The 18471-nt window shown below is 42.9% G+C and overlaps 1 protein-coding gene across 1 annotated transcript in view; it reads left to right on the forward strand.

The window, feature by feature from the left end:
• Positions 1–5620: 5620 nt before the first annotated feature.
• col27a1a (collagen, type XXVII, alpha 1a) overlaps positions 5621–18471 on the forward strand; it is a 73559-nt gene continuing 60708 nt past the window's right edge. Inside the window, exons 1-3 of the mRNA XM_083929625.1 lie at positions 5621–5974; positions 10791–10861; positions 15834–17350. Of these exons, the coding sequence (XP_083785751.1) occupies positions 5922–5974; positions 10791–10861; positions 15834–17350 (1641 nt within the window). The 5' untranslated portion in view covers positions 5621–5921. The remainder of the gene's footprint in view (positions 5975–10790; positions 10862–15833; positions 17351–18471) is intronic.

Here is an 18471-nt window from a genome sequence, read left to right on the forward strand (position 1 = left end):
TAAGGGTAGAGAAAGGGAGTCATGGAGCAGTAGTTGACGAATCTGAGTGAAAGACCATCTGTTTGGATCTGGGGGTCCGAGGGAGTGACACTTCCTGACCACTTCTGAATTATGTCAGAATGATGGAGACTTTCGGAGTAATCTCTTCCTGAAAAAGCCCCCTTAATGTTCAATACCCGTCTGTTGTGATTATTTCAAACATAGATATTGTACTCCTGGTGTTTTACGATCCCCTTGAGGCAGGATAATACCTCTCTAGTAATCTGTTTCTGTGTATTTCCTGCAGGATTTACTTTTTCCTTTCTTCCCATTTGGCTCGTGTCCGGAAGGAGACAGAGAGTGGCTGATGGGGGGTAGGGTGAGCCATCTCTGGGATGCAGAAACACTAAGCCTGGTGTAGAACCTGGCTCCATGGGGGGAGTGGATACAGCATCATAATGACCAAGCCAAATATTTGTCTAGTCCATATTCTGAGAGCATAATGAAGTCCTTTTACAGAGGGCATCATTGGAATCTGGACACTGATTTTATGCCAGAGAGAGCAGGTTTCACTCGGCCCTGCTGTTTCCACTTAGGCTACCCAGGTCTCTGGTGGCCCAATCCAAATTCAATACAGAGCCTTGTGTCAAGAATAAGAATGAATTATGGCTCTGTTTGACAGATGATAGTGAGTCGGAAATTGAAGTTGGATTTAATCAGGAGGTGAATTGCATACTCAGGTGGGATTATATTATACTGTGAATAGAAGAAGAACTTGCCTAGAATTTAATATAAGGGTTGCTCCTGCTATACATGCTGTCAGGGTCTGCTGTTTATGGAGGGAGGAGCTTGAAAGATGGAATTTCACAGCACCCGATCCAGCCAATTTCTCTCACACATCTAAGACCCTGCATACCTGTGCACACTCTTACAGTATGTATATACAGTACATCTTCTATATACTCACACAGGTGTGGACTAACTTCCTAGTGTGTTGTGCCTTTCTGATGGTGCCAAGTTGGTCCTGTGTCAATATTCTCTCTGAGTGCCAAAAAATGTATCAGGGATGAAAAGAGGCAAAAGCTATACAGCCCAGGACTCTCCCGCTCCACTTTTACGTACTGCAAGAAATTTCTTCTGCAGGCTAACAAGCTTTACCTGCCGCAAGGAAATTTCTTGCAATATGTGAAAGTGGAGCAGAAGAGTCGTGGGCTGTATAGCTTTTACCTCTTTGGCCCAAATCTTCTATCCTGATATAAGTAATATCATAGCTCGCTAATGATCATCACAATATAGCAGTTTCCTGTTAATTCAAAAGATGAATATGAAATAACCACATGGCATATACTTGACAAATGAAAAATAATGTGCAAGGATCTGTAAATAATGCAGTTAAGCCACTGTTTTTTTGACATTGCGATAGATATAATATACAATACAAATGACAACTGTGTGTATTCGCAAAGTCTTCCCGAAACTGAAAGTGTAAGGGACTGTATTTAAATGATCAGGGTTGAGAGGGGAGGGTGGTTGAACATTATGCTTAACTCTCCATAATCTCTTTAATTTATTTTGGTTAATTTCCAAAAATTATATCTATTCTTTTCTATTTTCCTGAATTGTGTATTTTTTATGTATGCAATCCAGGGAATAAATTGCTTTTTTTTTTTAGAAGAGATTTTATCTTTTACATTTTAATAAATCATATTTTTTTTGTGCACTGTCAACGTGGATTCATTCATTTCAGGGAGAAAAAATGTATCTACTCTTTAATTCATTTTGCCATTCATAACCAAATTGCACAAATAATTTAAAGTGGTTATAATATTCATTTTTATAATAAGAATTTATTTAATTACCATGTGACAATGTGAAAGCGAGTCACTCACAGTGATGAACATAAAGATTTATCAGCCGAATCTGTAGCTTATAGAGCTTCGTAATGAGTTCCAGCTCATTGTTAGGCTGTCTGTTACTTTACTGTTTTGGTTCACTCTTGTTGCTCTCATAGCAACCAGCCAATCTTGTGTTCACAACTTGTTTTCAAGTTTCCAAAAAAATCCCTATTTGTAAGTTTAAGATGGTGTGGTCCAATTAAAACATCAATATGTTAATGGAATAACAATGTCCACATATGTTGTATAAGTGGAATTAGCAATTGGTAAAACTCAAAACAGTAAAACAACCAAAATGATGTGTCCTGTTAAATATTCCAGCAGTTCTTAATTTTTGAAACAAACACTGTCACTGTCACTTTAAATCACTCAACCTTTCACCCTCCCTCCTAACAATTTGTGTACAGTCCCTAAACACAGAGCAAGGTGTGAAAGGAACTGTGTTATGATTACTGTAAATGTGCATCATTTTAGCACCTTACAACAACATCCCAACCCTCAACACAAAAATACAGTAATAAAATAGCAAACATTGAGCACATAGTGGGGAAACACAACTCCATAGTCCACACTTTAACAAGCGCGGGTCTGTGTGGTGTTGACACTTTGAATCCATGGTAGCCAGGTCTGAGAGCCTGCCCCCAAAAAACCTTGCCTCCCCCAGCAGGTTATTCTGGTGTTATTATGAGAACTCAACATGCTCATTATGGTTGTGGCACAGCTTTCGGGGTGGCTGTCTACTCTGGTGAGCCAGCACTGGAAATGCTTGTGGTGAAAGAATGACAGGGGGAGAAAGAAAGAGAGACAGAGATTGAGGAGAGAGAAAGGAAACAGGGAGAGATGGAGAGGGTTTAGCAGATAGAAAATTACAAAGACAAAAGAAGATAAAGGAGTCAGCGTAGAGTAGGGTGTGACAGATAAAAGGGAAAACACAAAGAGAGATGAAAATAGAAAGACCTCGACATGGAACTGAGCGTAACACAAATCACAGCAGACAGGGGCTTGTTTGACCACTTTCCACCTCCCAGTGCATCACTAAACCATCCCTACAGGAAGGAGACAGAACTACTGGACACAACCACCTGTAAAGGAAAAACACAAATCACAGAGACACACACACACACACACACACACACACACACACACACACACACACACACACACACACACACACATTCCTTGTATGAACAGTCTTCTTGTGTGCAGTGGAGCTGAGAGAGACAGCACTGTCTGGTTCACCGCCACCACCTCCATAACCTCTGCCACTGCCCAGCGTGAAAACACACCTACACAGAGGTGACTGTCTTTACAACCTATTTATTTGTTGGCCGATGTTTATGTCCATTTTTGTCTGAAAAGACAGCTTACGTTACTTTTACTTATGTTTAAATGATCAAAACTATGCGGCCAATGTAATAAGTTTAATAAAAAGAATTGAACTTTTTACATAACTTCAGTCATTTTTCATCAGTTCATGCTGCTTACTGTATGTAAAGCAGCGACGACATCCGGATAAATATAAACCATGAGAAACGTGAACACCCAACCAAGTCCAGCGCTCAATTTTCTTAGCTTTTAGTCTGCAAAACACTGTATTGGTTGTTTATATGTACAGTACACAGCTCACTGTAAACACTGATATCCAAACAGCCTGTGTTGCTGTTACTCTTGCTGTGCATCAAAGAACAGTCTTGTGTCCTCACTAGGCCCAGGCTGCAATTTGGGCTCAAGGCGTGGCCCAGCACCCATTGGGCTGTGTCCGCCCTGCGCACCAGTAATGACCCCTTCCCTATGGGGAGCGTTTGATCTGGGCTGCCTGTGTGCTTCAGCAGGGCCTATTTCTGGAGCGTGGGGGGGATAAAGGGAGCTTTCAGACTTGGTGCCAATGACCATAATTAAGCAGCTTTAAGGGGTGGCAGTGAGCGCGCTAGCAAGCGCAGAGTTTGTAATTTTAAAAGAAGGGGGCAGAGTCGCTGTGGCTCATTGGAAGTACATGGGAGGGTCGGGTGGCACCCAGCTCTGAAACACAAGGGACAGAGTGTGTGAATAGGACTTTAAAGAGGATGTTAATGACTTACGTCCATTAGCACCCACCCCTGAGGCTGACTTACCAACGGCCTTGGGCTGAAATGCATAGAGATCGCCCTGACTGACACACGAAGTCAGCTCCACCCTAACAAAGTGTCAATCAAGGCGACCTTTCAGTGCTTGAGGCCTCTGGCCAGTCAGCTCAAAGAGTTAGCGTAAATGGACCCAAGTCCTTATTCTGTAGCCTCCTCAGCTAGTTGTTTGTCCACTGACGTTAACTTTGCTATAATACCACTTGTGTTTGGCTATGTTCATCCAGATTCAGTGAGATTATGGCGGTGTTTAGGTGATAACATCTTCCTATCTCAGAAATCACCCATTTATTCACTTCAAATTGCTTTAATTATAATAAAAACATGTTTGCTAAAAATGATTAGTCCTTATTTAGAAAAGAGATGATGGGCTGAGGCCCAAGCAGGAGTGTTTTTCTCCGAAATGTCCAAGGTAATTTGCAAGTTAAGCTGATGTGAGTTTGTTCATTTGGCCTCAATAAAAAGATCTATTCAACCCCCACAAAAACACACATTTCTCATTTACGACTAGGATCATCTGGCCATGCAAATACTTTTAGTTGTAGTATTACCTGCCCAGGTTTTGAGATGTGTGCATCCATCCTAATATGACACAGTAGAGGTGAGCGGAAATGCATTTGTGGTAGTCACAGCATTGAAAATGACATTTAAGTTACTGTGGATAATCCACTCTGAGTGGGTTTCATCTGAATCTCATTAAACTAATAAAAATGGTCCTCGTGAAAACTTCTTTTTCCACTCTTTTTAGGAGCACAAATTGTCTTAGTTATCACCCTGTTAAGCATGCATGCTCATGAAGCATCTCAAACAGATGATGTCAGGTGGTAATTACTGGCTCTTGCGGCTGTGAAGAGGTCTTTGGTAAGCCTCATCCTGCAGCAGGCCACGACCCCTCTTCGGGTAATGGGAGCTGATCCAGGTGCTGCTCCCTCTCCATTAACACTTCTCTAACACAAAAGACTGGTGTCAATGCTGATGTCTCACTCAGGGAAATGTTGCAAAAATATCTGTATGAACCAAACAACCGGCCCAAGATGTAACAGTATCAACCGCCATAGCCTATGTGTGTGTCTTTGTAACAAAATAAGAGAGACATCTTTCCAGAAAATGACTGAAATCTATATGGTAGACACCATTGTGGCTTGTGAGTGTGCTTTCCATGTGTTACTCTTTTCATATTCAAAGGAGAGCTGAGACACACTTGAAGTGTGCAGTACTGTGCCCTAATAAAGTTCTCCTTTTTGCCACTAATTCTCACACACCATCTCTCTTCCAAGAAGTGGCTTGAATGACTCAAGGCCATCCTAGATTTTTTTGCAATCACCCACATCATTACCTATATGGAGGGACAACAAGGTAGGTGCATAGAGGAGAGTCCCTGGAGGAGCTGTAGGCGTTCCTGTTTTTTGAAGTGTCACCGCTCATTCATATGGTTTACCGGTACATGGGGCTTTGGGTGAGATCCATGTGGCCACCCCCTGGAGAAGGCGTGCAGTTGCTCGATGCAACCGCTGGGTTTGTAACTTGACACCTGGCCGTGCGGTGCGCTTGCCATCGCTTTACCCACAGAAAGCCTATTTAAAAAGGAAAGGGATGAGTCCAACGCTCCTGACTCCGTAACCCCCCTCCAAAAAGAAACCAGCTTTCTCTCCGGCGGCGCGTCCCTCAATCTGGATCGGCATAAATGAATGAAACACTGGGGAATATCGACAGACAATCGCACAGGGAAACTCTCTGTCAAAGCAGCCTGCCAGAAGGAATTTATGTCGGGCTTGACAGGCAAATCAACATGAGTTTTTTCCTCTGGAACTTCATCTCAAGCTTGTCAAATGTGTAAAACGGTGACCGGTGTCTTCTGCCCCCCTTGCAAAGGAGTCACGCTGTGATTAACGGTCAGGTTTTTGACTGCCAGGACAAATGAATACAAATGAATTTAGGCACCCGAAGGAGAGATTGCAGAACCTCTCATCTAGACACAAAGTAAGTACCATTTTTTTTTGTTTTTTTTTGAATGTGTCTTTGTGCTCTGATGAGAGGATGTTGGAAAGGGCTGAGGTGTGAGACGGATCACTGGCGGGGACTGAGTTACAATTTAGGGAACTAGATGCCTCCATGTGCGTACCTGTGATGTGCCGGCTGGCTGTGGTCCAGCTCACCACGCAGGAGTGGCGGCCACTGGGGACTACTGAGGCTCCGTATGGGGTCTGTTTGGACCCTGGGTGTCATTTGTAATCTGTGTGACATTTACCACAACTTCGAATAAGTCAGTTTGTCCAAATGTTTCACCCCCGCCCCCCTTATTTTGTCTTCTTTAAACTGGACAAAAAGACAAAGCATGATCATTTGTGCAGGCTGCATTTAATATTCCCTCATGTCTCTGTACTTCTATGCAAAACAGACTGTGGTTTCTTAAGGAACACTTGTTGTTCTGTAGCAAATTTACACTAGGTGCACGCAGGCACTTTGTCACTTAAGTGAATCCTCTGAACGAGCTAGAAAAACAAGCAATTATTCAGACTTCTCAAGTTTCCGGAGAAGTGCATCAGCATCCTCTCTGGAGAGTTGGCTCGACTGTGTTAGGACGCTTTCCATGGTTTCCCTTTATGCGCATTCAAAGTCCAGAGCCACATTTACGCAGGGTAGTTAAAATGAGTTATTCTTGAGGTCCAACTTAATCCCAACTTTAACGAAAACTATTGCACTTAGTTAAATAATACAACTATCAAATGTAATAGTTTTCCCAGACAAAACATCTGCAAGAGTTTTATGACTCTGAGACATAAAATGCAGATGTTTTATGCGTGTGTTTAAAGCATAGATTTTAACAGTGATGTTACTGAGATATATGGACTGAGGTATTTGCTCTTCACTTGGCTACAGTGCTGACTTTATCAGGTGAGTAAGTAAGCTACATGCAGCAGTCAGCTGTTGCACAGTTGCAAAAAACCCTCATCTATCCATTAATGCATTCATTTGTTTACATGCATGCTTCAGTCTTATCTTAGAGTGGTATTTGGTTTTATTGCCCGTGGTGAACATCTGGTTTAGTGGTGAGATAGTGGAGATGCAGTCATTTAGGGAGCAGGGAAGTCTGGAGATCTGCTCTCCAGTTCCCTGCAGTTTCTTGTAAAAAAAAATACACTGGCCAAACCAGCATCAGCTTTATTTATCACACGTGACTCCATGTTTTGCAGAAACTGCCGTTCTTTAAGAAAACTAAAAGGTCCATATCCTCACAAATGTAGCAACCCCCCAAGCAATGGTGAAACTGTGACATTCATTACCATGCATTGCATTATAATAAAGAGTCTACCTGTGGGGTGTCCACTGCATGGAGCATCAGCCACCACACGTCCACATGGTGTCGCCCTTTATGTCTTGCTCCTGGAGTTTTTGCATGCAATTAAACAGGGCAATGTGTTGGTATTTATTTAGATTTTGACATTTTTCAAAACAACTATAATATTTGAAATATAAAAAGAGATACTTTCTGAGTTTGTCACTCTGTGTTTAAAATCCAAGTAGAGCAGGGTTTCACAATGAGTCACGTGCAATTTAATGTTTATTTGCTCTTAGTCATAATAATAGTTGGAACAAGACGGCTGTTGCTGATGAGATAAGTAGAATTAGGCGAGAAAGTACACTTTTCCATCCTGGCTGCAGAGAGAACAGATGATGGACGTACATGTCTGGTCTTAAGAGATGTCAGTTACCTTCTCTTACTCATCAGCCAGTTAGTGTCAGCTCATCCATAGGAATTTTCCACTGTGTGTGTGTGTGTGTGTGCGTGTGCGTGCGTGTGCGCGCGTGTGTGCGTGTGTGCGTGTGTGTGTGTGTGTGTGTGTGTGTGTGTGTGTGTGTGTGTGTGTGTGTGTGTGTGTGTGTGTGTGTGTGTGTGTGTGTGTGTGTGTGTGTGTGTGTGTGTGTGTGTGTGTGTGTGTGTGTGTGTGTGTGTGTGTGTGTGTGTGTGTGTGTTCTCAGGGGGGCAGGGTCGCCTTTGGGAAATCCTTTCAGGGAATCATTGAGTAGTCCAAACTTGTGAAAAGAAACGGAAACTATAGTGGCTTCTCGGCCTGTTTTTTTCCTCAACCTTTGACTGGTTGCTGTTGCCTGTGGGGAGGGAGGGATGGTTGTTTTGGGGGGTTGAGGGATTAGTATCAGAGTTTAGATTTGGGCAACGAAGGGTTAGGAAATACAGAAAGGAAAGAGAACAGTGGCTTTGAGGAAATAAATGCATGTTTTCATCTGTAGAATACGACTGCAGACTGTAGAATGTAGCACCCAATGATCTCTATGACTGAATTTCTTTGCCACTCAGATACATTTTGCAAACATTGTAACCAACTTCCAGATACTCTGACTCACTCTCTCCATCGTTGTATTGCTCAGTCATACTGTTGATCAGTCTATGCACATTTAGTTTTTCCATGAAATGACTTGGCTTTTTAATAGCCAAGGGGATGATTGTCCTAATGTGCTAATCCCAGTTAAATTAAGCAGTTGACCGAGTAGAGATGATGTTATCAGCAGTAACAGAGCAGCGTTCCTCTCCCTCCTGTCTTTGAAATGTGAGTTCAATTCTCTGCAGCACAATATACAGTAGGTTAGACTGTCTGCTTTAATCGATGACTCAGGGGGAGGCATTGTTCATCTGGCCTGTATTTTGTCCACTCAGCTTAGCCAAGAATTCCCTCAGGGAGTCATGACATAGCTCACTGTTGCAGTATGAAAACCCCGCCAGACAGGGTCAGTGTACAGATGTCAGCCCCACTGATTTTAAATGTCCACTGTGCACAAATCCACCTCAGTGCAACCGCCTCCAACTGCTGCACAGAAGGAAAATCCGAACCTGTCACACACACTTCAAAAAGCACCCCAATGAAAATAAGAAAAAAGCTACTGGGAACTTTTAATATGAAAAGCCAAAGAAAACAGCACCGTTTCCAATAGAACTTCGTCTGGTTTCGACAGATGTAAACAGCCTGAGAGACAGAATGAGAGTCAGTTTTGCTGCAGTAAAAAATCTTTGCGTTCATGACTCATTTCCAGAAAGCGGATCTCCCCTCAGCTGATAAGGCACTGAGTGAGACTGTAACCAGCTGGGAGTCTGGGAGAAACACACTCACTTCCTCTCTCTCTCTCGCACACTCACACACACACACACACACACACACACACACACACACACACACACACACACACACACACACACACACACACACACACACACTCACACTCAAAGCATCCTGATTAACCACAGCCAGCTGTTTGTGGGGTTGATTGTGCTGAAGCTTTATTAGCGACAAGGAACTTCAACATAGACACCACAAACACGCACCATCACACACATGCTGATTTGGATTCGTACACTCACCCTGATAATGATCATTCAGGCCAGTGTGGGAAACAGGCACTGGTTAGTGCGTGGGTTGTTCGCAGAGACATTTCTAAAGAGATCTGAGCCTAGCAGGTAAATATGATTATGCAACATTTACTGTCTTTCCCACATTTTATGTATTTAGAACCATTTGCTTATGCCCCGACTGCCTGCTCCGCTCTGGCCCTCCATCCACAGCTGGTATACACATTTCCCCCTCTGATGTATGTGTGTGTGTGTGTGTGTGTGTGTGTGTGTGTGTGTGTGTGTGTGTGTGTGTGTGTGTGTGTGTGTGTGTGTGTGTGTGTGTGTGTGTGTGTGTGTGTGTGTGTGTGTGTGTGTGTGTGTGTGTGTGTGTGTGTGTGTGTGTGTGTGTGTGTGTGTGTGTGTGTGTGTGTGTGTGTGTGTGTGTGTGTGTGTGTGTGTGTGTGTGTGTGTGTGTGTGTGTGTGTGTGTGTGTGTGTGTGTGTGTGTGTGTGTGTGTGTGTGTGTGTGTGTGTGTGTGTGTGTGTGTGTGTGACCATGTGTGTCTGGATGACCTCCAGAGGTAAACAGTGGCTCCCCTGCCTGTCACCAGATCTCAGTCCCCCACAGAGCTCTCAGTCCACTTTCCAATCAGTCTCCTCAGTTCTGCTGCACACCTGAGGGTGTTGAGAGAGGCCGCTCTGTTTTTGTTTTCTGTGTGTGTGACATGTGCGTACCATACACATGTTGGTTTTGGGAGGAGAGTTGATGGATCAGTCTACTGTAGTATTTCTGTCTTACAAACCACAACTTGAAGCTGTGTGCGTTTGTGTGCTGGAGAGCGAGTTGTAAGTGGTTTTGCAGAATCCAGTTCCCACTTGTTATTCATGTGGTGTCAGTCTCTGAAATGCATAACATTTTGGTTTGTTTAAATCGTTATTTTGGTGGGAAGTAAAAACAATGGTTACAAATTATTAACATATCTGTTAGGATACTTAAAACATCAGTTTTCAACACCAGTCTCTTGAGACACATGCCACAGTTTTGTCTTCATTTAAGCATCTTCAACAGGATCTTCATACCATAATATGCTCCTTTTTTGGCCAAATGCAAGCAATTCCAATGTAAAGGCACCTTTTATAATGGGGTTAAATAAATAAACCTTCTCTAATGCTTTATAGAGCTGTTGAAATTATTAATGAGGATCATTCACATTTGATTTGTTGGACCAAAGTATATATTTACCAAATACAAAGGATAAACACCAACACAACCTGGCAACCCAAAATGTGTTTCTGTTAATGGATTTCTAAATTAAGCATTCAAAATGATTTGATTTATTATTTAATTGATGTATTTAAGCTAATAGTTACAGCTCATAAACGGCTTTATAATTGGTTTAACTGTTGTTTGATTCACCGATGTGTAACTTCTGCCTCTCTTCTCTTCCCTCAGGAGAGCCCTATTGCTCTGTACCGTATTATATTGTACTTGTTACCTGGGACTTACACAAGTACACCCTGAAGGTAAGATGCTACTTTAATGTCACCTTTACTTCTCTCACTTTTACTCACTTCACTTTCTCACTACTTTCTTTTTCACTGAAAATTTACCAGTGGAAAAAGAAAGGTTCAACTTATTGGAGCACTAGGGGGGGATTTTTACACTTATCCTTCGCCTATTTGGCCCTTGCCCAAGCATTTAAACACATTGCTATGAGAATTGGGCCAACCGTTGCCATGACAACAAGTGTTGAGTAAGCTGTGAACGAGGGAGTGATCAGATCTTAGATTGAAAGCTGACCATTATAGAGAAATATCTCAAAACGCTCCTGTTTCACAACTACGCACTCAGTAGATTGGACATAAAGGTCACTGTTGTAGACATAAAATAACAAACTAATATTTTCTAACAAGTGTTTCCAACGCCAGTGTGAAAGGAGCTGCTCGTAACGATGAACCTACAGAAGATTATTATCCAAATCTACCTTTCCCCTCGACTTTACGTAGCTTTATATTGCTCACTGCTCTTAGCAGTTAGTTGTTTTCACTCAAAAACTCTAAAAAAGCACTGTAAACTACCTGCTCAGCACCAAACAGCAGACAGACACAGTTAGCGACTAGCTGGTGAAGATTGTGGAACATTTAGCAGCTAAAGAGAAAGATATTCCCTTAGGAGTTAGACCAAAGAAAGAGCTAAAAGAGAGTAATATTGAACTTGCAGTGGCAGATGAGCAACTGTTTGCTTCATCAACTTTAAAGCTGCCAAATAATCTGTCATTTTAGGTTTTAATTAAGAAGGCAAGTTAGGTAATAATGGAAATATGAAATACAATCTGTTTGTTTTTGGTTCACCTGTAACAGTGAGTTACTTGTTATATGATTGGGCAGGTAAAAAGTGTTCTTTTTGGGCAGCTTGTGATAATTTTAATTAATAAAGTTATAAATACAGTCCAGTGAATCGGCCGCTTCTCTCCTCCAATTATCATGATTGAGAGTGACAGGAAGCTCAATAGGCCCGACACGCAGTCACTGTAAACTGTTGAGTGACAAAACCAAATGTCGTCTCAGTTCATTGCAACAAGGCTGAAACCTTTCTGTTCCTATTCAAGGTCATAGCTCTGTGATAAAAGCCTTGTAAAAGCTTACAACTATTTTTTTAAGTCATGCATTTTTTATTTAAAATAAAATGATTGATCATTTTCCATCGCTATATGGTTTTGGATATAGATAGGTCTAGATGCAGGTGAAAAAAGGTCCCAGATTTGATTCAGGCCAGGGACCGTTGCTCCATGTTTCTCTCATATCACTACCAAATAAAAGCAAAATGCCAAAAAAAAACCTCTTAAAATGTATTTAAATATTTTGCCATGTATTGCTGTGCAGAATTTTTTTTCACTCAGAGATATCACAAGTAGCTCACTGTAGACCAGCGAAGGCCAGCCAGAGAGACATCTTTTGAGTATGTTTGAATGAACTGGTGACTTCATTCTCTACAAGGGATAACATTACAGACTGAAGAGCCTTGGACTTTCTCTCTGTCCTACTTGAGCGACTTGGCACGGAGCAAGGCTATGAACTCCAGCCATGTGTTAAACACAAGTCTCTCTCTGTCTGTGTGTCTTCACATTATTTTGTATATATCTAAAGCCACATGGTTGATGCATGCCCCAGTAATATTACAAGTGGTATTTAAATAAAGAAGTTTGGAGACAGGAGTCTATGTACAGATACATGTAATACACCCTCTGCCTCAGTGCCAAGTCCTGTTGTCCCTTGCTGCAGTATAGACCACACAGAGAGGGTAATTCACTGTGTGGATTGGTGTACACTAGATCCCATGTAGGTCTTGTTTCCGCTGACTATTTTATAAAGCCCTAATGTTTAGAGGCAAGGAAAATCTTACAGGCCTATATAGAGCATGGAAAGACCATACAGAACTGGCTAAAACAAGAAAATGATTGTTTAAAATGTCATTGAGTGCCATGTTTTATTCAAACTTTATTCAAACCTGGTACGCATCAATAGCACTCCATAATTCCAGACTAGACGGATTAGTTTTTGTTTGACATGATACACATGAGAACTCTTTCTGGAAAAAACATTTGAGTTCTGAGTGGCTTCCTCCCCCAGGTCTAATTCCTTGATCACTACCACCACTACCAGAGATCAAATTCCACTATCATTTTTTTTTTCTCCAACTTTCCGTGCAATTATATATTTCCAAAGTCTGAGCCCCCCGTCAGTGGTCTAATGAAGCAAGCATCGTATTATACAAAGACAAGCATCTCATTGAAGTCCTTTCTCCCCATGGCTTACCAGTACAGCAACTGTTAGGACATCCCATCTGTCTTTCCCCTCATCTTTCCCACTTTCTGTCATCTCATCAAAATTGCGTTCCCACTTTTCTGTCTGTTCAAAAGCAGGGCTTCTATACACATGTCCCCATTAGACAAGGTCCAGTGCCCGCAGGTCAGAGTGAGCCCAGAGACAATAAAGATGTCGAGGGGCCTGGGTCTGAGATCACAGGTCATATAGAGAGTGGGACCCCTGAGGCTGAATAGAGAGTCAAAGTTGGCGGAAAAGACTGGAAACTGTATTCTGCCTGCAGGCATCGAGATGCTGTACTCACTTGTGGTCACTGTGGTCATGTTCTGAAATTCCAAACTGGCTCTATTGATGAGAAGGACAGAGAAGAGTAGGGAAGAGGGGAGGTTTTCTGATGATGCCGATGTCCTTTGGCTCATTAATACCCCTTAAAAGAAAGAGGCCATGCCTTGATAACTGTGAAGCAAACAGCACATATACTTTAGAATACAGTACAGCCAGCAAACAGACGTGCTAATTGGTGTGGAAGTTATATAATTTCCCCACCAAATGTACATTTAAAGCCTGAGCCTTGTCTCTTGTGCCTCAAACACATGTTGTTTTATATAGTATCCAACAGTGTCTCTTTGCCTTGTAGGGGAGTGCTTTGGCCAGATGGTTACTAAGAGAGGATTAGGTCCTTTAGCCCGATGTGCGTTCCTGGTACTGACTGCTTCGGCCTTGACTGAGCTCCCTTCACAATTTTCTCCGCCAGCCGTGGTACTTGCATCCGCACGGGGTGAACAGCAACGGCAAAGTCTTGTCTTGCTCCGTTCCTCACATGACAATGTTGATGAAGGGGACGGTTATCGGCAAAAGAATGTGATGAGATTAATTTCATGAATCTATGTAGCTGGATTATCAGTAAGAAAAAAGCACCAGAACATGAACATTATTCTTGATGATTAGCTGTTACATCACAAGTGCAAGACAGACTTCTCATGTTCATGTTTCATTTATTTTGTAAACCAAAAATATGCACATTTCATACTTGTATTTGGAGTTTCCACTAGAACATGCTTACATTCTTTAATGTTCAAAAAAACACATTATATTTCTCATGTCTGTCTGAATTGAAATGCTCCATTTTAGCGCCTGTCTCTTTAAGACCCCGTCCCAAAAACGCCCATTGATCAGCATTTCAGATTCTTCCACCTCTCCCTCAGCTCTCGGCGTCTCTGCACCGTCTGACTGTAACGGCACTTTTTACCTGTATATAGTATATTTGTGACATCACAACCTTAAAGAAGTCCTGATGTCTCAGTGAAAGTCACAGTTTCTCAATACAGGCTGTGCATTTCTTTGTGGATTGAGCGTTTTGATCCTTTTACAGTATTTAGCACTTCAACCTGCTTTAATGAATTGTCATTTAGCCCCTGCAAATAGCATAACCTGACACACCCAGTTTAATGACCACGGACAGGAAGGCAAAATTCAGTAAAGATCATACATTTGGAACAACAGATTTGGTTTGGCTTTGAACTTTCAAATTATTCTTTCATTACTCTTTGGAGATGTTGTATGGCCAAATTAGACTTTTGGAGTGAACAGCTCCTTGAAGAATTTTCAGGCCTTTGTAATAAACACACTGTGTTCTGAAGCTGTCTGTCGTTGGCATGCTTAAAGCTGTTTTATGCTTCATGAGAGTATTATGGTCAAAACGATACCACAACTTGCCATGTTGGAGAGAGGCGTGAGGCTGCAAACCGCTGACATTTGAAACAAAGGCCAACCTCTGTGCAGTGTCTACCCACTCAGTGAGCAACCGTCCAAGGTCGCTACATACTCCCCTATCATCAGCCTCGTTTTATGTCTATGTGGACCTATACATAGTCATTTGTTTTGGCATAAAGTTGCCCTAGACAGCCCACAGAAGCAGTTTGGTGGCCTCAAACCCCAGTTAGTTTATTATTCTTTGTATTTCTTTTATTTTTTTCCCTCCAACCAACTTTTTTCCCATCTCATCACCCTGAAGTGTTTGTGCTCCATTACTTTGTGAACTGCTGTTCTGTGTTGGCTGCAAGACCAGTCCGACAAGATGTATGGCTATGATGCTGCCATGCCTGTCATAAATTGGTTTTATTTTGTTAATGAGAAGTTAGTGGAAAATTGGCTCGTAGGCCAGTGTAGTCAATCCAACCGTTGGCACTGGCATAGACAGCTGAGTCTCACTTGTTTCAGGAAGAGCTGTGTGTAATTTTTGAGTGTTACTCAACAAAAAAGAGCCTATTATTCTGCCCATTTCCCCCCAGTGTTTCACTCCCAGTTAGCATGGATGATTTCACTGAAGTGTGAAGTATGTGTTTAGGGTCAACACAGTTTGGACACATACAATAACAAAAGAGTTTATTATTAGTGCAAATGGTCAATGGGAAATCCCTTACTCTCCTGTGTCCTGTCGTTGTCCATGTGTGATGTTTGACATTTTTTTAATATTAGACGTACTAGTTTATCCCTTGGCAATTATATATGTAGCCATTTTTCTTTTTCACAAGGCAAATGTAAAAGGATGTACTTGTTCCTGATTATGGCAAAAAAAAATACAGCTTGTCGAACAGCACTGATGTGTAACCTTCATAAACAAACTGTCATCATTATTTGCACCTCTCACACCACTCTCTCTTTTGTTCAGATGTGGACATCCTCCAAAAATTGGGGCTCAAGGGAGAGAAACCGTCACGCTCGGTACCAGCAGGGGTCATTCCATTCAGATCAGGGATCATCCTCAACCAGCGGGCGCACATTGAAAATCCATTGCGCTCAGTCTTCCCAGCAGCCATCTGGCCCAACCTGGCACTGGTCCTGAGTGTGCGCTCACATCGTGTCAACAGTGCATTCCTCTTCACCCTGCTCTCAGGCCGCAAGAAGCTCCTTCTCGGTCTGCAGCTTACACCACGAAATCTGGTCCTCCACACGGGACCGAACACCTCGGTGGCACTGCCCTATGAGCCCCATGATGGTCAGTGGCACCAGCTGGCAGTGGGAATTAATGGACAGAGAGTGACTCTATATGCCTCCTGCGGAGAGCAGAGTGTTCATGCAGACTTTGGGTGGGATAGTGAGGAGGGACTGGCTCCAGAGCTCCAGGGCTCCTTCTTGCTGGGGCGGACAAGCCATCAGCAAGCCTCAGCACACTTTGAAGGAGCCATCTGCCAATTTGACCTGGTCCCTTCTGCACAGGCAGCTCACAACTACTGCAGGTACATTAAGAAACAGTGCAGGGAAGCTGACACTTACAGGCCTAACCTCCCTCCCTTGTTGCCTATCCTACCACGAGAAACAAACATCACAGCTACCGCTGCTACCCCTAAACGTGGTGGCCCGGAAACACCCAAGAAGACCACAGGGCTGAGCCTTGCCAGGAGTGTTGCCGCTGCTGCCTCGGCAGTCAGATATATAACCCCCACCCAAACAATAAAGCCCAGCCATGGGACCATTCCTACACCTTTTCTGGGAACTGTGATGCCGGTCACAGTCCAGCTTGGTTTGGCATCCCCACCTCCCAAGGCCAGAACTGAAACTGTCACTGCACCACTCAGGACAAGAGTACCCCCAACAAAACCACCAAACCCAAGACCCACCACCTCAAAAGCTTCAAATCAGAAACCCTCCAAACCCACTCCCCCAAAGTCCACTTCTCATACCAGCTCCAAAAAGATGATTGCAGGAACAGACAAAAAGAAGAAACCTACTATTCCAGCCACTACTAGCACCAAACCCTCCAAAACAAAGTCTGACTCTGCCTTATCAGAACAAGGTGCAGTCCCAAAGAAACCACAACCCACCACAGCCAAGAAAACACCTCCCAAGCCTAAAGTTACACCATCCAAAGCCACTCCATCTAAACCCAAAACAAATTCTGTCAAAGTTGTCCCTTCTAAACCCACGATATCCAAAGTCAACCCCTCGAAATCAACAATCTCCAAAACTACAACTGCTAAAACCTCCAAGTCTGTCTCCAAGCAGGTCATCAAACCAACAAAGCAAGCCAAAACCACCAGGGCTACAGTCACCCCGCCACCAACCAGACTTTCATACAACCCAGTAACACCACCTGCTACTGATGGCTTCCAGAGCTGGGAGGTGCCACCCACTCAGTTCTCCCTGCTGGCTGGACCTATAGGACAGAAAGGAGAAGAAGGCCCATCGGTAAGCACCTCTGGTCTGTTGGGTTGGTGTGCGAGTGTGTTTGTGCCAGAAAAGAGGCAAATTAAGTAAATTTACAACAGATGCATACAGCTAGAGCACTCTTCTGTGGATTAAGGGCTAGCTAATACTACATGCTTTAAGGATGTAATGTGCCGCGTGGATTAGTGGGGGAACGCAGAAACGTAGCAATAAAAAGGGGCACAGGCTATGGATGACTTTAGAAGATTACAGGAATATATGTATATGTAGCACAGCCAAGATTGACACAATATGGTCCCCTTTTTGGCTATGGTCATTAGCCTGGCTGTAGCACTAAGGGTCTTGGCTGTTTATGCTGGCAGTCATGAGTGTTGAGTTTGATAGTTTATGTTAGTAAAGTGGTGAAAGTGAGAGAAGTATGCTTCTTTAGGGATATCTTTGCTGATCTTTGTCACCAGTAAAAGACCAGGTTTGATTCTGGTGCTCTGGGGCTGGAAATACGAGAGCGCAGAGATATGTAGATTAATGTGGCACTATCTCTTTTCCCACACAGGATAGAAATCCTACTTTTCCTCCCTCTTTTCCTCCTTCCTCTTTGCACTGAACCCTCCAGGCTGGGTGTGACGTGTCAGGTCTGACGCCTTGCCGTCTCTGCACCAGATTCCTCTTTCAGTGGAGGTCTCATGGCCCTATTTCAAAGCAAGGTCAAGGGTCAAAGCAGTCAGTAAACACAATCATTCAGCTTCCCCATGCAAAGGAGGGCTGGGCCTATACTATATCACAAGGAGCAGGAACACTGGAGCAGGCAGGTCCATTTTCAACTTTTTCTTTTTTCACACACATCAAGCGTCTCAGTTGCATCTTGACTGATAACTAGAGATGGCCTTTAGGTTCATGCTTGATTTTGAGTAAACTGTGGCTCCTTCTTAACAGAAAAGATTCCCATGCACACTCATTTGTACAATATTTGCCAACCCTCCCGATTTTCCGTTTTTTACTAACGTCAGATGGTTTGTTATATGCATATACATACCTGGCAGGTGATCGGGTGAATCATCTGTCTATAAAACTCTCTCTTAAGTCAATCAGGAGAAGAGACAAAACATATTTTCCATCGAGAAAAGCCTTCAGTGCCTTCAAGC

Source organism: Echiichthys vipera (assembly GCF_963691815.1).
Source record: "Echiichthys vipera genome assembly, chromosome: 16".
NCBI lineage: Eukaryota > Metazoa > Chordata > Actinopteri > Perciformes > Trachinidae > Echiichthys > Echiichthys vipera.